Below are 20,249 nucleotides of genomic sequence, written 5' to 3'. Positions count from 1 at the left end.
ATTTTCCTCACTGTGACCATCTAGCCAAGCAGCAAAAACAAGAGCAAGGGAATAGGTGGTTTCAATGGATGAAAACCACATCCAGCTAAAGACATGTACTTTGATCTTTCAGTGAATAAAATCTCTTCTAAGAGATTCATGTGGGTATTAAACAAGTTTGTTACTTTTGCCCATAAATTTATGATGATCGTGAGTTTTAATTTTTTTTTTATTTTTTTTTTTTTCCTTAAACTGCAGCTCTGAAAGTACCGAGACAGCAGTGAAATACAGCAGGGGGACAGTCATCTAGGAGATCTAGGAGACCACCTAGAAAGCAAAACCAGAAGATTCTAGGCCTGAATTTAAATGACTTTGCCATTTTTCTGGAGTGGCTTTTCCTCCCGCAGTTTATTAAAATGGCGAGAGGAAGGGGAAGCGGACTTGCTTTCCACAGTACCCTGGAAGCTACAGCTGAAACATTTTACCCTACCACGCATGTACTGTAATTAAAAAAAACACAAAGTATCAGCATATTTTATTTCATATAATTGCTCCATGAAATACACTTTCTGGACTCAACAGGTCCAAATTAGCCTTTTACTCTAATTGAAAACTGTATTCTGTTTCAACGATTATCATGTGACTGGCTATATGATGCAAGCTACAGAATATATCTATGCAGTTTACACTTATAAAGCACAGCTCTAGTAATATCCTACAGTTGTGTTACCTTCAGCAGCCACATGATTAGATATTGAATATTTTCCTCACAATGGCAACAAAATTCTCATCTATTGGTGGCTTCCTCTGGCTGCCAGGCTGCAAGAATTTTTTGATTGTTGGAATGTTGCTTGTTCTTCCTTTAAAAGCCTGTAAAAAGCAGCAGTAAAGCAAAAGAGAGTCAGGAAATTATAATTCCATCCTTTATAGCTTAAAAATCAGGTGACTTGGATTTTTACTTCTCAGACATACTTATTAAAGAGAAAGGGAGTAGCTCCTTATAGCCAGCTCAGCACTCAGCATTCTCCATTTTTTATTAAAAAAAAAAAGGCAAGACCACACCTACAACATATTAGTCTTTTTAGAAAAAACAAGTGTGAATCTTCTGATGTGCAATGCTAGTGGTATGACGTTTACATTAGTCTCCCAGATGGGGATGGGAGAAATTAATATTAAAGAGTTAAGATTCATCTGGTAGAGGTGGAAGAAAAAAGAAAAAGCAAAAACGACAGCCTGACTCCAAATCCTGCGGATATATTTGGGCAAAAAAAGAGGCAAGGACAGGAATACCGCAGCGCAAAGCACCATGGAAGACAAGACGTAAGAAACTTAACAGCTCTTGTATGCGATTTCTTCAAAATATAATTTTCCTAACAAAAAGAGGGCAGGAACTGCAGACCCAACAGGCCACAGACTTCCCCTCTTGGTGCTCATTGCTGTGTTTGAAGACATGGAAGTAGCAGTTACAGGACCAAACTGGTAGCATTAACAAGTGAATTCCTGCCAGCTGAGAACAGCTGGGAAAAGTAGAGCTGGAGAAAGGTGAGCCCCTAGCAGCTCTGGGAGCAAGGTGGTGCGCGTGTGTTCCGGCTGTCGTACTCAACAGAAGTAGACCAGAGAACTGTCAGTAACACAGTACAATTGTTCAAAAGATTTAAACATCAATTACCTTTTAAAACTGGGCAGTGACATTTGTATAGAATCATAGAATTGTTAAGGTTGGAAAGGACCTCTGAGATCATCAAGCCCAACCTGAAACGTATGTTACATTCCATATTGAGATCAGATGATTACTAACCTGTAGCAGAGGGAATGCAGACAGTATATCAGGCTTACATTCTTCTGCCATTAAAATGGCTTCCAGCAGATGGATGTCTGCCCAGCTTAATTTGTTGCCAACAAGATAATCATGCCCATGGTTTTTTAAGGCCTACAAAATACAAAAGAAAAAAAAAAGTCATATAGGATGTAACAATTTTATCTAGATATTTCATTACAGACAGATTTCTACAAAAATACACAGCAGAGCAAATCCATGCAAGAATCTATAAAGTTAGAAAGTGATAGGTATTCTCACAACAAAAAATTAAATCGGAACTCATGTTTCAGTGTGCGTGGACCTATCACTCACTCTCACCTACTGCAGGAGGTGGCTGTAGCCAGTCCAGCCCCACAAGAAAGACTTGAATCATAGAAAAGAAACAGGACCAAACTGTAAGGGGTAGTCAGGACAGTTCACCTGTAGTATAAGCCAAGTGAATTCCCAGATGTTTCAGCAAAATTTGAGACTGCTGATTGCTGATACCTTTTACCTTAAGACTATCACCCTCGTAGCAGAAGCAGGAGAAGAAAACCTGTCTGTGCCTAATATACTCTAATGCTACACTTAAACAACTAACAAATGTGCACTAAACTAGGACATCAGTCTGTGACTTTGGAAGGTGATTCCTTCTCCAGTCCCATCTGCCAACTTCACTATAAAAGAGGCAGCAACCTCTGACAGAGGCAAGGCTGATAACTACCTGTAGTTATTTCCCATACTGCTCTAACAAGGTCCACCACAGCTTGTCTATCAAAGCCATATGGAAACTCCCAAACAAAGCACTGGAACCAGACTGCCTGCAGTGCTTTATATTACGTTTTGCTGCTCTATCTGGCTGCTGAGTGTTTAAAGTGAACACTCATAGCTAGGCATATTTTCTGTCTGATACTGTGATTGCATAACACATCGACTGCAAACCCTGATAAGCTGAACCAATGGAGAACTTAGACAGCTGGTACAGAAGGAAAATTATTAATCATTCTAACAAAATTAACTATGCTAAAAATAATGGAAAAGTTTAGCTGTGTCTTTACCCTAAGTGAACAAGGATTATTTTAAAGACTTTTGTCCAGTGAGCATATACACTAAAACATATCATAATGGTAGTTTATGCCACCTAGGCACAGGTTTGGAGAATACTGGTCTCTAAATTTGCTTTTTTATTTTTTAATAACTTAAATACTTATGTTATCAGACTTCATATCTTTGAAAGATTAATGTGTGCAATCAATCTCTCTCAGCACAGCCTTCCATTGGTATGGCAGTGGATCTATATGAACTCTGATTACAGGAGTGCTGGCTTATGTCATTTGTGTGCAATTTTTTTTTCACAGGGCAGCCTCTGTGGGTTTCGCTTGTGCAATTTAAGGCTCTGATAAAGAGGCACATGAAATTGCATCAAGTCCTGTATTTTTTGAATGGACTTCAGCTGCCTGTGAACCAAGGATTCAAGCTAGAAACCCGCTCAGCTCTGAAACAACACGGCTTTGTACCCTTGGCACAGACTTCCGAAGAGACTGTTATGCTCTGAAGAAGTGCTGTGAGAAAGTCTGTGTAATACAACCATACAAGGTACAAAAGGTAAAGTTACAAACAGAAGTTGGCTAGTGAGATGAGGATCACAGCTGGCTCAATTCAAACAGGAAAACCTTAACACCAAAAAGAATTAAAATATCCTAAAGGGAAAACCAAAACAAAACAACAGAACAAACAGCAAGTTGGCAGAAAATGGCCACTCAGTAACATCCAGGCTATGCTCCAGGGAGAAGCAAAGAACAACCCGTCCCCTCCTGACCAGCTCTTGCCTAGCCAAGAAAGACTCTGCATGTGCTCTATGGGGGTGGCAAGCATACCAATGCCTTACCTCGTAGCTCATTAGAGGCTAACTCTTTAGTGCATGCTAGTCAGTAAATAATTGCTTTATGCTTTTAAGCTAGATACGTCCTGTTTGCAGAGCCTCTTTGTGCACACGTAAGGATGTGCAAATAGCGATTCAGAAAAAGACAGTAATAGTCTGTAAGTATAATACATTCAAGCAATGGGTTTGAGAAACATCACAGAATTAGGTCCTTAATTATAAAGCACAATTATATTTAACTTTGAACAGCAGGAGTACATTACACTTCCAGGCAATAAGTTCTGAAGGCTGGCACGAGTATTTAAATGGTGCATTTATGCAAGATGCTAGGACCTATCAGCCACTAAGCTAGGTTTAAAAAGTAGGATCTGCTCTTTGAGGAGTCTTAAAGAAGACAGCAAAGATACTCAGTACTGAAACCAGCCCAGTATTATTTTGTGGCCCTCTTTTCACATTGCTGAGTACTGGCTCCATCACAGAGTTCCAGAGTTGTACTGTCACTTGCCTTCTGGAAAGTAGGTGTGTGGGGACAGGGGAGTGGGGACTATACCTCATTTTACTGTCTTTGTGGACTACTGCTGATTTATCACTTACCTTTTCATAAACAGGAAAGTACCTGGTTGTAGCTCGTTCAATCATTAAGGCAAGATTCTTTTCTCTTGTGTCAGCTGGTTGAAAAGGAAGATACATGATCATTCCCATCAGGTCTGTTGTTCCCTCCACGTACATATCAATCCTGAAACAAATATTTTTATTTCACATTTATCATTTGAACATTCCATTTTGGTTATTTTCCTGAAATACGATGCTGAAGTGATCACCGAGTAAAATGCTTATTAGCGAACTTAACATAAGACACTAGTTTGTTTTCTTGTTCTTCCACTTTGATTCCAGGTCAGGTTTTTTCAAAGCATAGATCTTTATAAACAGGCTTACAGAGTCTGCAACAACCAAGGTATAAATAAGAGTCTGCAACTAATGTATCTGAAGTAGAGTTCACACTGTTTTCCATTGATAATCTCTTCATCTATGCGGTGGGAGAAAAGACCACATGTGCAAACCACGCTAGAGAAAAAAAAAATAGTTTTGAGGTCTAATCATGAAAGGTTCCCGGCTACCAACTGCCATTTCAGACATGCCAGTCCATAATAATCCCCACAATCTCTGGAGCTGCCCCTCCATTATCACAGAATAAACCGTTTACAGTAAGTGGTAGTCAGTTAGGTTAAGGACTTTAAAAAGAAAAAGAAGTCACGCAAAAGTTCGATTAAAGAAAGAGTAAATACAGATTTTTGCTTTTGCATTAGCCCTTTAATTATGACAACAGGAAGTATCCACAGCTTACATAGTAAAGTAATATTAGGAAAATATTGTTTTAACTTTCAGTAGCATTAAGCCACTGAACAGGTCTTTTTTTAAATCAGCTGTGAAAGATTGTTTACATTTTGAAAAAGGGCAATTGGAACACTTAAAGCCACTTCATTTTTTGCAGGGAGTTGTAGTTTTTCCTACTGTTTTCCCATTTAAAGAGGGAAAAAAAGGCATACTTAACCTTTATTAGTGCATTAAGGTCCTGCAGTTGCCCAGGAACTTAATGCATTTCTGGTCTCTGTGAAACCAAATGAGCCTGAAGGTGGCCATAACATTCTCACTATGTTGACAATTAACAATCATTTATGAATCACAAAGTCCATTCACCCAATCCCTGGATCTGAGGAGACAAAGCACTGGCAGAGGTATATGCACCTTTACATGCAGATATTTCACAGCAGTATTTTTCTCATAAATATTAAAAAGCATGGAAAAGTAGAAGTAAGGATAGTATGCACGGTTACTGTACCAGGCTCTCTCCTTCAGGTCTTTTCCGTAGAGGTTGTACTTTGCTGCTATGTAGCTGAGGATGGCTCTAGTCTGCACCATCTTCATCCCATCGATCTCCACCATGGGCACTTGCTGAAATAGCAGGGATCCATCTTGGGAAGAAAAAGAAGCAAACTACTCAGACTGCTGCAGTACTACACTGAATTGGAGAAAGAGACCTGGTAACACACCAAGACATTTCCAACTCTGAGGGATGAAAGCATCTGCAAGCAAGCAGGTCTCTCAAATCTTCTCTTTACAGGTCACATCGTTTTGGAGGTCTTACAAAAATATTACCTGTTGTCCTTTTGTTATATTGGTGTGAATTTATGTTTAGGGTACAGTTTACAGACTCACCATTGCGTAATTTTTCTAGGTCTTCCTTCGTTTCTATGAATTCTTCCTCAAACTGAAAAGCAATGATAGAAAACAACACTGTGTCACTCCAAAAGCAACGGAGAAGTGGAAGGAAGTCTGGAAGTTAGACTCCACCTCTCCACACCATTCCCCATACTTCTCATGATTGTGTTGACCCCCTACTCCTATTCTTCATCTCTGCTCCAGCAAACAACCCAGGACTACAGTGTCCCCCACCCCCCAGTAATGTACAATGCTTTACACTGCAAAAAAAGCTTTCTCATTATAAAGACCAGTCTACTTGCCTGCATGAACAATTAACTAAATCATTCACTTAAAAGCAGCTGATGCCACGTGAAATATTGAGAAATTTTTAATAAGTCATGCCTCTGTTACACAGCATTTATCTCTGTCTTTCCCGCTGCTGGCATTTTTTTTTAAATGAGAAGGACATTTGAATGAGGGCAAGATCTTTGTTTCCTCAGCGCTTGGTGCTCTGGAGCTTATCTGTCAGCAACATTCACAAGTGAGCACCATTAAAAAAGCCTTTTATTTCCAATGGAGTATAAATAGTTTCTGAGGAAATTGTTTCAAACAAAAACTGAATGTAGAAATTAAGATGCCTTAGGTTAGTTTTCACCTGATGTGAATCTAGATAGCTCCCCTACTGCTTCAGGGAAGCTCTGCTGATCTATCCTACTCATGTCCTGACCCAAAGAATGAAAAGCACTTTGTTTAGAGATAATGTTCTAAAGTTTTTCACGTGGCATGTATGGTCTATCAGTGGAGAGCAATCATGAGACACAGGGAAGTAATGAGCATTCAAAAAAAGCCAGATACACAGTTAAGGTCTGTAGCAACAATTTAGGATCTCAGCTTAAAGTATGTTTCAAAAACTGACACTTAACAACTCTCTTTGTATGTTAAAATCCTTTTATTGTGCAACTATTGCTCAAGGAATATATCAATACAACATGTGAGAGTGTATCACTGAATCTAAGCATTCTGCATCACAGTATGTGATGTTGTACATATCTCAAAGCACAGATGTAACTGGGAAACCTTTCCAAATAATACTTATTTTAATCACAGATTAATCTGATCACTTTATAAAAAAAGGTACAAACCTCAACCCCAGCTGCTGCTAACAGCCATCGGATTGACTCCATCTTCCCCCTTCCCTTGGTGTAGTGCAGCTTGGGTTTCCCCGCCATGATTTCAGAGTTCTTGTTTCCTGATAAATTCAAGATGATGATCTCACAGGAAGCATTTTTTAAATTAGCATTTAAAATGTTCCACTCCAAACTACTAAATACAGTTGGATGAATGTGAAAGTAGAAGGGCAATAAAGGCCTAGATACTTGGGCTTGATGCAACCAAGCTTCCTGTGGGTTAGTGGGAATAAAGAGAAAGTACACACTACCAGAAGATGCAGCAATTCAAAAAAGAATCATGACAGAATGTAACAAGCATCTACTAAATTATATACATATCTTTAAAAAATACTAACATAGCTTTAAGAGCTCATGAGAGTTTTACAACCAAAGCAGAACTGTAGTGTATTCCTGAATACATTTTTAACCTTGTAGCGGTGCAATCTCTTCTGTAGGTGTTGGGTTTTGTGACAGTATCTATGTCATACCAGACTTGAAAATGTACTATGTCAAATGAATTGCTCACAAGAACACCAACCCAGAGACACCAGCGTTATTTTCACCTCTCTCATTATGACATTTCAGAGCCCCGTCCTCCTGTGCCTTTACAAATATGAGCTTATAACAGCAATATATATTCCAGCATGTATTTCACCAGGCCTGCTGACTTCCATATTTAGCTAGTTCTGTTTTGACCATTAGCCAAATCACAATATATCCATTACAGAGAATGTGGAGTGACTTAAGACCCATTCCAATTTTGCAAACAACAGTTAAACTGTAACAGGGATTTATATCCTATTTGCCCTGAAAACTTAACTTTAAAATCAAAACCAAACCAAAGCATGACCTCTGTTGGGCAGATAAGGCCTGGTCAACGCCCCCAGCAGCAGGGGGATGAAGTCAGCCCACTGGATGATGGCACTGCGATGAAACACTTCATCCTTTCAAATTTCACTAACAAGTGCAGTCACATGCCATAGTATGAACTCGGCAGCTGATGTGAGCTTGCCTGGTGCTGGAAACAAAGCTAACACTGTACTCTCATCACTAATGGGTCCCAGAAGAACGAAGCAGATTTAATAAGAAGACAGAGTCACAGACTAACAGCGTGCTTCATCGTTAAGCCAAGGTTTTATCTGTTTACAGGCAGGTTTATTTATTCTTGCATAGACTTCACAGTACGTAATTGAGCCACAAAGTGGAAACTTTGGCCATAATCCCAAAGGCATCAACGAAGAGGCACAAACAAACAGTCCAACAGTGAGAGGGGAGGCTGCATCCCTGGCCTTCTCCACTGAAGTCCTTTGTGTTGGGTGGTATTTTCAATAGGCCCTATAACAAACAGCCATTGCTCTACTAGGGGCTGGACTCATGGGAGAAACCTGGTGCCCCAGTCCAAAATACAGGTCTTCAAAACCGCTGCTCAGCTTCCACCTAGCCCTGGCAATGCCTATATCCCCAGACACCTCAGCCTCTTGCAATAAAAAGTTCTCCTGATACATAAATGTGTGCTTTTTAATAAAGACTTGATTATGTCTTGATGGTTTAGAGTTGGCATCTAGTCCAGAGCTGCTGGATGCCTAGCTAGATTCCTAATACCTGAACAGCAATAGGGCGCATAAACAAGGCATTTAGAGAAGTGCCTTATCACAGCTACCTTACCAGGCCCTACGTACAGAAGACCACGACCCACGCTCCATTTCTAGCTCCCATAAGTGTGTGAGTTACACTATACCAAGTGTAAGAGCTCTCAGCCTTTCATACTTCAAAAATACTTCATTCCCTGACGCTCAGGAAGTAGATGACGGTCTCAACTCCACTCCATCAGAAAGGAGAACTGCACTTGGGCCCTCACAGACTGGACAAGCCCTCTAACCTCCAGCACGTGGGATCGAGGCTGGGAAACACACTACAAGGACAGGCTAGCGTAAGCAGAAGGAGCAAACTTCCCTGACCTCTCCCCAAAGCAGAGGTAGAGCTGGTAAAAATCAGCACAGCCAGAGCCCTGCTTCCCAGTGTCGGCTCAGTGCTGCACTCCAAACAGCAGGCAAAGCTGGAGAGCAGAGCAAGTGTCAGTGGAAAAAAGTCCAGGTATCAACATAACCTGTACTTGTTCATCACAGTTCCTTGTGGGGATTAGCCAAGGGTTGAGGCTTTTGTGCAGGTAAGAAAAAGCTTATATTTTCCTGGAAAACTGCACTGCTTAAGGACTGACTTTGGGGTTTAGGCTGAACGCTTACATAGGGTTGCAAGTACTTTGGCAGCTCTGTTACTGTTCTGCAATGAATATCCCTTTGTAAAGCAGCGAGTCATGAAAGAGTAGCAAAGTTGGTAGATTATCTTTCTTGAATAGCAATAATGGACCCGAAAAGAAATCACAAACTTTCTTGATGTTCTAGTGCATCGGACCTTCCTTGGACCTCAGCCAGGCAGTTGTCAGAGCAACAGCTACCGCTGTGATCGCTGTATTAAAAAAAATCACATTATTTTGTCCAAAACAATTCAGGCACCGGCCTTCCAGTGAGAAATAAGTAAGTGAATTTAACAGCAAGCTTATAATCTGCTGCAACATCTTAAACTTTCTTCCTAATTGAATGTGGACCCCAAAATAGTTCTCTGCAAGGCTCTGCTCCTCGACCACAGCTCGCGCAGGGCTGCTGCAGCAGAACGACCCTACAGCCCAGGCCCCCCGCCGCACCGAGCCCGGCTCGGTCTTGAGACCGTCTTACGACTGTAATTGCTCACCAGCGTGTTGTCTCCACTGGGACTGAGGCCAAGTCTGGGTTCAAAAAGCATGCCTTCCACCACCCGAGCTCGGAGGAGCGTTTGAACGAGGTGAAAGGCAAATTACTCCAAGAGATTTTAAAACTTTAACTCCAAGCAGCAATTCCTCTTCAGGTTCCCTCCTGATCCTACCCAGAGCCAGGCACAAACCCCCTGTACACACACCACACCCGTCCGGCGTGGGTCCCTGCTGCAGGAGAGAGAGTGGGGAGCAACCCCGGGACAAACACCCCCACGCAGCGCCGCAGGACGCTCAGCCATGCTCCTCGAGTAACAACCCCTCTGTCACGGACCTCGCCTTTCGCCCGCCGGGCAGGGGCCCCGGCTGGCCGCCCCCAGCCCCGCAGGCGGGCTCCTTCCCCCCCTGCGCGGGTGGCCTGGAGCGAGGGCAGGCAGCCCTGCCCAGCCCTGCCCTCCCCTCCACACCTCGCCGCGGCGGGAAACGCGGTCCTGCGGCTCCGCCGAGCGACGTCCGACCCGCCGGCAGACGGTCCCGCGGCCGGAGCTCTGCCCGGGGAGCAGCCGCCAGCCCCTGCACCCCGCCAGCACGCTCCGTGCTTCGCCGCAAAATTCACACCCTGAGCCGAGCCGAGCCGAGCCGAGCCGAGCCGGACCGGGACCGGCCGCCGCCCCCCCGCCCTCCCCGCACCCCTGAGGGGCCGCCGACCCCCGCAGCGGCCCCCAGCCCACCGCCACCGCCACCGCCGCCAGTACCCTCCGCACGGGCCGCACCGCCGACAGATCCCCGGGCTCGGCGCGGACTGCCCGCCCCCCGGCCCGCCGAGAGGCGGCCGCTCCTCCCCTCAGCGGCCGTGCCGGGCGGGGTGCCCGCTGCCCGCCGTCGCCCTCCCTCAGGCCTGGCGGCGGCAGCTTCCCCCTGCCGGGGCGCCGAGGCCCGGCTTCCCGCTGTTAAACCGCATCCCTAACCCCTACCAGCGTCGCTGAGGGAAAAGCCACCTCGGCCTTGTCCCTGAAGTCTTGTGAAGCGGCTTTTTCCACTGGGCTGGCTTCGAGGTCGCGGGGTGCTGTGGGTGCGCCTCAGAGGGACATGGCGGCCTGGGCTCAAGGGGGCAGGAGAAACGCTTTTGGGGCCCCCGAGGCGGCAGCGGGGTCACAGCGATGGCGTGACTGGGGCAGAGGCCTGGGCCGCAGCCCTTGCAGGAGGGCTGCCGAGCTGTCGCTGTGCCAGGGGCTCCAGCTCTGCGTGGCGGAAGGCTGGGGTGTGTGCGCAGGCCCCTAAAACCGCCTGGCAATGCAGGGGAGCTTGCACGGCAGAGAGTTGGCAGCCACAGCCAAATTTTCCGGCCCGAGTTTCTGACGGCGCTCAGCAGCTGCCAGTGCTGGCCAAATGCTTCGGTGAGGCGGGAGGGAAACAGCTCTTGCAACAACTCCAATTATTACATGCTCTGCTGCAGAAAAACATTGGGTTTTTTCCTTTCTTGATGCTAAAAACCAGTTCCAGCCACATGGCATTTCTTATAAAGAAACTATCGGTGTTAACAACAATGTTAGTGCCCCGAGTTTGCCCAACTTAAAACTGCCAGTACTAGAGCATTAGTTGGTTTCAGGGCACTGGCTGTTGCATTTACATACTTGGTTGATTTGGTGTTTAAATAATATACATATTTATGTGTTCAGCTGTCTTGCTAGCCTCTCAGTAGCTGAGCTTGATTTAAGTGATTATAATGTACAATTTATGTACAACTAATATTTAACTGAGTTTAACATAAAGTGACATTAAGTCAACATGAAGTCCTACATTTCAAGGTCTCACTGGCACCTGACACCAATCTGACTCCTCCTGTCTCAAACAATAAGTTTTCAACTTTACAGTTGGCAACAAACATTCATTTCTCAGTCAAGTCTGCAAAGTGCTTTTAGCTGCTACAGTAGACCTTTTGTTAAAGGAAATATTGGTGAAGCTACAGTACAAGAGTTTAAATGTCTAGTGACAAAACAGAGGTGCGCTAGGAGACCTCTGGTCCCAGCATACTCCGAGTTAAGTTCAGAGGAAAGGTGAATCCAAACCTGTCATCCTCATCAAACCAGAACCTCCAAGGTTTTCCTGGCCTTTCCCAGAACAGGTACGTTGTCCGCTGTTTGGGCTAAGCTCTCTTCATTTTCCAGCACTTCTTGGCAATGCCAGAAAGACAGAACCAGAGAGCCCGTAGGTATGTAAGTGGCAGCAAGAAGTCATTGAACAAACTGGATTTGAGTGTCAATAATAAGACTTTATTTCACGTACTCTCTTCAGTAATTTAAGACATCCTGTGTTGTCCAGTGTACCCCCTAATTCAGTGAACTATTTCATTTGCTGGTATGCTCATGCAGATTTACATTGGAAGTGTTTTCAGTAGGCTGAAACCAGTCCTGTAGCTAAGGAAAGAGAGATCAAAAACCTTTTCACTATTTTCATTAATTTTACTTTGCCACTATCAGCAAACGTAAAGACAATGAAATAGAGTTTCCGTGGGTTTAGGTTGCTGCTCAGTGGAAAATTTTCATCAGTTTTGGTACATCTTTTTCTTGCAGTGGTGGTTTCCTCTGGCTGCCAGGCTGCAGGAATTTCTTTATTGTGGGGATATTGCTTATTCTTGCTTTAAAACTCTACAAAACAAAACCAAAACAGGGCTGTGCTTAAGAACTATGGTAACTGTCAGTCACTTAGATGTTATCCGTGCTCTAAAAGTAACATTATGGGTTGATCCTGCAGAAGAATCTATACGCTTCATCCTATTATGCTTTTGTGGCTATAGTGACAGAAGGCAGCAATAACCATCAGTGTTTGAGGCGGGCTAAAAATACTTAGGATATTTGATTTTGATTTTGTCTTTGCTTTCTTTCCTCACCCTCCCACTCTCCCATATTTCTCAGACAGTTTAAATTAGTGACCTTGTTTTGATTCATTGTCCATTAAAACTGTCCATTCGGTTACCTGCAAGAGAGGAAATTTGGCAAGTATATCAGGCTTGCACTCTTCTGCCATTAAAAGGGTTTCAAGCAATTGCACATCTGCCCTGCTAAACCGGTTGCCGACAAGAAAGTCTTGTCCATGGTCCTTCAAAACCTAAAAACAGAGAACCAGAAGCAGATGTAATTTTTTTTTTTTTTGTCTGTGTGACTTAATATGATATCTTCAAAGCACGGTCATACACTGCATGGAGTTATCCTTGAAAGAAGGAAATGCAGTAAGAACATCTGTAGTACAAAGGAATGATCTGACCACACTGTCATCCTAGGCATAGTTTATCAGTCCTTTCTCTTCTGCATTTCTTTCTGGCAGCTCAGTTGTACCCCTCTTCTCTTCACTTCCGTAGCTCATGTAATCAGCGCTGCCGTGTTGAAGGCGAAGCTTTATGGGGTGCAACCATCACTGCAAATGCCCATACAAAATTTACAAGAGGCTTAAGTTCAGCCCAGGACATGCAGAGTAAGAGTATCTTGGACTCTCAAATTATGGGCAGCTCCCTTACTTCTCACCTGTTTCCTCTTCAATTTTGGGAATATTTTGTTGGGAGTTCTCTGCGTGTAACCTGTGCCTCATGGTCTTGACACCCAGCTAATCCATCCTCCCTTTTGTTACAGAAGGAGCTGTAATACTTTTGCATAGCATATATAGTAGAGGGGGTTCTGCACTTCAGGAGGAAACTTTATGTAAAAGCTGATGCTATAGTGTCTTTTGCCTGAGACATCATACAGACTGAAACATGGGCATCTGGGGAGCTCCGTGTATCCTGGGTTTTTGCAGCTCTGCATCGCTCCCAGATTTGTAGTGCCTTCTGTCCCCTCCGTAGTGTCCTGTCTCCATCCTCATCCCAGCCCCGCCAAAACCATAGCATTTATATTTAAGTGGTAATTTTTCTTCTCTGTTTCCCTCTATAAAAATTGCCTTTGTAGATCCAGGATGGAGTTTCAGGAAAACAATATTAATTACGCTACTACATCTTTGCCACGTACCTTCTCATAGACTGGGAAGTATCTGTTCGTGGCCTTGTCCACAATAGTAGCAAAGTGTTGCTCCTTTTTATCCGCTGGTTGGAAAGTATGGGTCATGAGTAACTCATTCAGGTCTATTATTGCTTCCACATACATATCAATTCTGAAAGGAATAGATCCAGTAGGTCAGGTCAAACGCAGTAGGTCTGAATAGCACGATAGCTACTGGCATAACCCCACTGAGATGCTGGGAACTCTCTGCCTCTTCTACCCAGCATGCATAGCTTGGAGCGGTTCACCCCTGAGTGCAGTAGCTTTGGGGCGGGTCAGGGGGGAGTGCGGGTGAAAGACAAGTCCAAAGTGTCTAACCAAAAACTAAAAGACTGTACCCCTTCCATTTTTCACTAGGGGTGATACTTCTCTGTATTAAGTTTTTTTGAACCTGAGTGCAAAATTGGCATGTGTGTCACCCAAACTTGTGTTAAAAATCCAGTCAGACATGGTAAGTTAAACAGTGGGTCTGTACAATTCCTAACAAATATCTTGATGTGTTTACCAGTGCTAATTAACTTGAAGCATTTAAAAATACTTCAGGTCAAACCATGTGCTCTAAGAGCTCTGTCCTTTAATAACCAGTTATTAATTCTAATTCCTGGTTATTAGAGAGAGAAGTTTTTTGTTTCCATCACAGACATTTCCCTGAATCTGATGTGGTGAAAATGCCTGCTGCTGACAACTGCAGGAGAAAATGAAAAGCAGCATCAGTAAGACAGTCTGCCTTCTGCACTCCTGACTGCTTTCTTCTGATAACTGTAGTGACCTTTGATCTTCATGATCTCCCTTGGACCATGCTGCCTATCTAATCTGGCTGCTTATTGCTGTTGTAGACATCACTCGCAGTCACAGTCAACACGTCCTACATGAAAAGCTGCTGTATCACCCTGAATCTAACAGCTGGGATATTCTTGTGTTACACAGAGAGGTCATATGAACTGTAGTCTAACAAACAAAGGTGGTACTGTTACAGTACAGGGCTCTCTCCTTCAGGTCCTTCCCGTAGAGGTTGTACTTCGTTGCTATGTAGTTGCTAATGGCTCTGCTCTGCACCATCTTCATTCCATCGATCTCCACCATTGGCACTTGCTGAAACAGCAGGGATCCATCTAGGGAAAAGGGGACAAGACAAGGAGACATTCAGTCTCTGAATGAGAACCATTAGTGGGTGTCTGGCAAAGTAACCACACATATTCTTTTTTATTTAGAATCATAGAATCGTTTAGGTTGGAAAAGACCTTTAAGATTATCGAGTCCAATCATTAACCTAGCACTGCCAAGTCCACCACTAAACTACGTCCCTAAGCACCACATCTACCCGTCTTTTAAATACCTCCAGGGATGGGGACTCAACCACTTCCCTGGGCAGCCTGTTCCAGTGCTTGATAACCCTTTCAGTGGCAGTCTTCCTCATTCTCACAACAAGGTGTAGAAAATGCCTACCATGAAACCCAGAACCATTTCTTAGTGACATGTTAATAACTTCATATTACAGCAATCAGCTTCTTGAAGTTTCTTCAAATCCATGGAAGGACCAAAATGCAGAACTTTTAGCAGTCATACACTGAAAAAAACAAGTCCCGCGCTGCATGGCCCTGACTCAGATGATTTTCATGGAGGTTAATACAGATGAGAAGGACTGAAGGATCTGAGCCAGTCAGTTTCTATCACACTTTGGAAAGTATTATGGAAATTGGGACTATTTACAGGCTTGCCAACATATAAATGTATATAATATCTTTGTGACTAATGTATTGACTTTATACAATGGCATACATCTGTATGGGCGTGAAGCAGGGAATAATGGGTGGGTTTCATGAGATTCCTGCAAGAGCCAAATATCACTTGGTGTAAGACTGTAGCCATGTAAATCCCTTACTAGTCTGCAGAAGCCTTATTCTAGCAAGGAAGAAGTCAAAATACCTCCAGGAACTGATCAGAGAAGCGAGTCAGAGTATTTGCTTTATGGAATCATATTTCTTGGCTCAGATAACGGATCAGCTACATCCGTCTTTGTATCCACTGTAAGGCAATCATGCAGAGAAACCGTCTGCTATTAAGGGCACATTTTCATTTATGCTTATGCCTCAAAATACTTTTTGAAAGCCCGCAGGTGGGAGGAGGATCAAGTCACTGTTCCAAAAGGAGAGCAGGACTGCAAATGCCAACCCTAGCTCAGACTTCTTTGAAAAGCCAAGTGAACTGGAAGAGTACAGACAACGTAATTTAGTTTGGAGGAAATGTGAATATCGTGTTCACAAAGATGGAAGCTAAAGATAGCAAGGTGAGTAGCTGCCTTGGGAAACAGGAATACATCAGAGGTACAGGTTAAGCTCAGAAATCTGGAACTCTGCTTTTCATACAGATTATAAAACAACAACTTTGTAGGCAACCTGAAATGCTAATGAATTTCAAGATGATCTGATGACAAAAACCTGTATTGTCGTAGGACAGGAGGCAATAGGCACAAACTGAAACAAAGGGGAGTCAATCATCTGAACTTAAGGAAAGGCTTTTTTACTGTGAGAGTGACTGAACACTGGCATGGGCTGCCCAGAGAGGCTGTGGAGTCTCCACCCTTGGAGATACTCCAGACCCAACTGGGCACTGTCCTGGGCAACTGACTTTAGGTGGCTTTGCTTGAAGAGGGGAGGTGGAGCCGATGATCTCGAGAGGTCCCTTCTGACCTCAGCCCTTCTGTGATTCAGTGAAGGCTGAAGCAACTGGATGGATGATACCATCTAAAACACTGCAGTGTACATCTATGACACCTCTTGTACAATCATAGAATGGTTTGGGTTGGAAGGGACCTTAAAGATCATCTGGTTCCAACCCCCCTGCCATGGGCAGGGACACCTTCCACTAGACCAGGTTGCTCAAAGCCTCATCCAGCCTGGCCTTGAACACTTCCAGGGTTGGGGCATCCACAGCTTCTCTGGGCAACCTGTTCCAGTGCCTCACCACCCTCATGAATTTCTTCCTTATATATCACCTAAATCTACCCTCTTTCAGTTTGTAGTCATTGCCCCTTGTCCTATCACTATGCTCCCTTGTAAAAAAAATTCCAGTCTAGATTTTCTTTTCAAGAGACGTAAGACTTCTTAACTGTTCTAAGACAAACAATTCTAATTATTGTTATTATTATCTAATTATTAAAAAGTGAAGGAAACTTACCCTTCTGTAACTTTGTCAGATCATCCTTTGTTTCCAGAAAACATTCTTCAAACTGCAGGAAATACAGAAGAAAAGTTGTGTTGTCACTGCATGTTTTAGCTTCTGCTTTCACGAGACAATGAGAGCACAAGAGAACACATTTTTAAAAAAATAAATCAGATTTGGAAGTGATATCTTTAAAAATTTATTTTGCCTCTGTCACATCCTCTCCTCTTCCCTCTCACATGTGATTCATATTTTTGTGCAGGTAAGATTTTGGCTAAAGCTGAGGTGGCTGAAAGGCACAAACCCCTGTCTGCTGAGCAAACGATGACCATGCCGCTTCTGTTGTCAGTGCTGGCCAGAGGTGGTGCAGGGAGAGGGGAGGACAGGTGAGTTCCCGCTGCAGCAGCAGAACTGTGGTATAGCTCCTTTGCCACAGGCTGGCAAAAGGAGGGACGAAGAGAGGAGATCGTGTGCCCCGTGCAGCTTTCTGGCACATTGCCCATCACCACGACAGAAGCTCACAGCTCTTAAAACACACAGATTGACACACTCCCTCTCCATTTTAATATCAGAAACCATTAGAGGTAAAAACAATTACTCTGTGGTTTATAATATACAGTGCCTTCAGGGGTAAGCTACAGTGTAATAGGCATAATAATTATTTGCTATTTCGGACATTGGGATTTAACTGAAGGTCTTTGGAGCTGAAAGTGCTCAACCCCTGTTATCAGAAGATAAGAAGCCAGGTTCTGCTGCGGTGGTTTTAAATTTTTTCTTTCACTAGCTACAGGGGAGAGGCATTTGTGGTGCTACCGGTTGGCTTGGCACATGATGCTTGGAAGTGAAATGGGAACTTGCCCCTCTGCTTAGGGTAAGCTAAGGGTCATTGTTGGCTTGGTCAGCAATGCACTAAATGCAGAGCTTGAAACTGCTGGTCAGTCACATTTTTTATAAGGAACAGTAAAAGTACATATTTGTCACATGCTCTTAGTATAAAAACCAGGGGCAAACCTCAACCCCGGCTGCTGCTAGAAGCCACCGTATTGATTCCATTCGGCCTCGTCCATTGAAGTAGTGCAGCTTGGGTTTCCCAGACATGTTTCCAGGTGCCTGATCTCCTACTATCTGGAATAAAGAAGTAAGTTTTGCAAAATAAAGATTCAGAATGATGGTTTTGAGTCTCTAACTGGTTCTCAGGCATTGTTCAAAGTTGTATTGTTTGAAACCAATGATTTATGGTCCAAGACACTTATCAAATCAGTAGAGGAGGTAAAAGACTATATTGAGAGACTGCACTGTATCATTTTACCTTAAAATATCTTTTATATGTGCAGGTTAGTTAAGCAGACCTCTGTACTGCGAGCGATCGGCCCATGTCAGAGAACAAGCAAATCAAAACCCATTTGCATCCCAAAGCATTCTGCTGTGACCAAAAAGCAGGCTGTGTGAGATGCACTGCTCTGTTTATTTTGGCATTATCTCAGGGTACAGTTTACTGTTTAATCAGACACACAATATAAACTCAGCAATTGCTGTGCTTTCTCCAGCAGCCATTCTGCTCCATTATAAAGTGACAGGAAAGATTTTTTTCCCCCCATTGTAAGCATTCAATCTCATTTGCAACACTCCCTGGTCTTCTCATTTCTTTGGGCAAGCACGTGAAGACGTGGAATTAAATTTTGTCTCTGGTAACGTTAGATTTGCCTTTACCACAGAGCCAAAGTGCAATACCTGCTGGGTTCAACTCCAACTCTTTGCTCTTTAAAGCCACAGCAGAATCTAGGCAGACTGTCATCCTCCCCAGTCAGAACCAGGGCGTGCACATCAGCAGCAAACAGGTAGACAGTGCCCAGTTTATGCTAGCTTCACAGTTACTAACATTGTGTCAGCAATAAAGCTACAGCAGCAAAAAGCAAATAGCTACAAAACCCACATATTCCCCTTGGAAGTAAGTAACACGTTATCTTCTCTACAGTAGGAAGAAGGGGGTGAGAGGAAGCACTCCACACTTTTGAGGTCTAGATTTCTTAAATCTCTACACCTAGAAAGCAGTTGATTAACAGTTTAACATTTGATGCACATAACCGTGTTAGTAAAGAAAGTTCATAGAAGCATTTAATCCATAAAACCCATTCACTGACTTAGTTTCTAGTACACTAATTCCCTATGCATGTCCAAAATCCAAAAAGCTTACCTTGTACAGGGTGTAACTCAGGCTAAGCTCTCAGTAGCTTTGCCTTGAGATTATATAGGTCTGTAGCCCCTCCTACAAAGCGATTTGCAAACAGTTCTCTGCCAATGGGAAACTCCTATTTCTTAAACGAACAGAATCAATTAGGTTTGTTTAGTCACTTCTCACCCACAGAAAATAAATTCCTGACTAATGCTGGCTGTGTATAAATGTAAGATTCACCAGAGGTCATGATCATTGGGAACATCTGTGCCAGCAGAACTTTGTATGCTTCCTATTTTCATTTGACTTGCTAGTCAAAGAAAATCAGAATGGCTGAAAAGCTCCCATGATTTAAAAAAATACTGTGATAGCAACCAAAATTTTATTTTAATATTTTATGGTTTTTTACTTTTAACAGATTGACGCTTTACATAAGTCACATCAACTAATTCAGCTTGAATCCTTCGTAAGCTTCCTTCCCTTCCTTAGTGGTGGGAGATATTCCTTCAGGATGTTTTTTCTGCTGAATTTCATTCCTGGACATAGAAGTTTTTTTTCTTTTTCTGTCAAAAATGTTTCCCTGAATTTGACCTGGTGAAAATGCACGCCAAAGACTGCTGTAGGGGACAGTGAATGAAGAGCAGCATCAGAAGACAAACTGCCCTCTGCACTCCTGACCGCTTTCTTCTGATAACTCTGTTGACTTCAAAGAGTCAATACAGCATAAACTCCTGTGCACCATCCTGCCTGTCTAATCTAGCTGCTTAGTACTGTTGTAGACATCACCCGCAGGCAAGGTCAATGCGCTATATAAAAATCTGCTGAATCACCCTGAATATAACTGTGAGCTCAGATGTTCTTCTCGTATTACACAGGGAAGTTGTATGAATTGTAGTCTGTCAAACAAAAAAATGAGTTGTCACAGTACAGGGGGCTCTCTCCTTCAGGCCCTTCCTGTAGATGTGCTTTGCTGCTATGTAGCTGAAAATGATCCTCATCTCGTCAGCCTCTACCGCTGGTGCCTGTTAGGCCAATGTCTTCCATGCTTGACAATAAAATAAGCGTAATTATTTATTTAGAGCTAGAACCACAGAAGGACAAGGCATCAAA

The 20,249-nt window shown here is 43.2% G+C and overlaps 2 protein-coding genes across 4 annotated transcripts; both read right to left on the bottom strand.

Annotated features, from left to right (window-relative positions):
- Positions 1 to 502: 502 nt before the first annotated feature.
- Positions 503 to 10,974, bottom strand: LOC104009376 (glutathione S-transferase). Of its 3 annotated transcripts, none has more exons than XM_087775094.1 (7): positions 10,751 to 10,974; positions 7,004 to 7,110; positions 5,877 to 5,928; positions 5,500 to 5,632; positions 4,254 to 4,395; positions 1,778 to 1,909; positions 503 to 849 (listed from the first exon to the last, which is right to left on the bottom strand). In XM_087775094.1, the coding sequence occupies exons 2-7, from the start codon at positions 7,088 to 7,090 to the stop codon at positions 727 to 729; spliced, it is 669 nt and encodes a 222-aa protein (XP_087631220.1). In that variant the 5' UTR covers positions 7,091 to 7,110; positions 10,751 to 10,974; the 3' UTR covers positions 503 to 726. The 3 variants fall into 3 exon arrangements, with proteins under 3 accessions (XP_087631220.1, XP_087631218.1, XP_087631221.1); XM_087775092.1 differs by lacking the exon at positions 10,751 to 10,974 and adding an exon at positions 10,532 to 10,671; XM_087775095.1 differs by lacking the exon at positions 10,751 to 10,974 and adding an exon at positions 9,779 to 9,921.
- A 1,053-nt stretch (positions 10,975 to 12,027) lies between these two features.
- Positions 12,028 to 19,188, bottom strand: LOC104009375 (glutathione S-transferase). Its single transcript, XM_009461357.2, has 7 exons — positions 19,161 to 19,188; positions 17,978 to 18,091; positions 16,982 to 17,033; positions 14,784 to 14,916; positions 13,775 to 13,916; positions 12,753 to 12,884; positions 12,028 to 12,424 (listed from the first exon to the last, which is right to left on the bottom strand). The coding sequence occupies exons 2-7, from the start codon at positions 18,062 to 18,064 to the stop codon at positions 12,305 to 12,307; spliced, it is 666 nt and encodes a 221-aa protein (XP_009459632.1). The 5' UTR covers positions 18,065 to 18,091; positions 19,161 to 19,188; the 3' UTR covers positions 12,028 to 12,304.
- Between the last annotated feature and the right edge of the window lie 1,061 nt (positions 19,189 to 20,249).

This window comes from Nipponia nippon, unplaced genomic scaffold, assembly GCF_047370975.1.
Source record: "Nipponia nippon isolate SJK-2023a ecotype South Korea unplaced genomic scaffold, ASM4737097v1 scaffold_4, whole genome shotgun sequence".
Lineage (NCBI taxonomy): Eukaryota > Metazoa > Chordata > Aves > Pelecaniformes > Threskiornithidae > Nipponia > Nipponia nippon.
This window is presented reverse-complemented; position numbering and strand designations above follow the sequence as displayed.

What these genes read in the sequence shown, in the direction of transcription:
- LOC104009375 (XM_009461357.2), bottom strand. Translation starts at nt 18,064, where the DNA reads ATGTCTGGGAAACCCAAGCTGCACTACTTCAATGGACGAGGCCGAATG. An exon ending in TCTGACAAAGTTACAGAAGG is followed by an intron (nt 14,917 to 16,981) that starts GTAAGTTTCCTT and finishes CCTTTTCCCTAG; the next exon opens with ATGGATCCCTGCTGTTTCAG. An exon ending in GACCTGAAGGAGAGAGCCCT is followed by an intron (nt 13,917 to 14,783) that starts GTACTGTAACAG and finishes TATTCCTTTCAG; the next exon opens with AATTGATATGTATGTGGAAG.
- LOC104009376 (XM_087775094.1), bottom strand. Translation starts at nt 7,090, where the DNA reads ATGGCGGGGAAACCCAAGCTGCACTACACCAAGGGAAGGGGGAAGATG. An exon ending in TAGCAGCAGCTGGGGTTGAG is followed by an intron (nt 5,929 to 7,003) that starts GTTTGTACCTTT and finishes ATTGCTTTTCAG; the next exon opens with TTTGAGGAAGAATTCATAGA. An exon ending in ACTTTCCTGTTTATGAAAAG is followed by an intron (nt 1,910 to 4,253) that starts GTAAGTGATAAA and finishes TGTATTTTGTAG; the next exon opens with GCCTTAAAAAACCATGGGCA.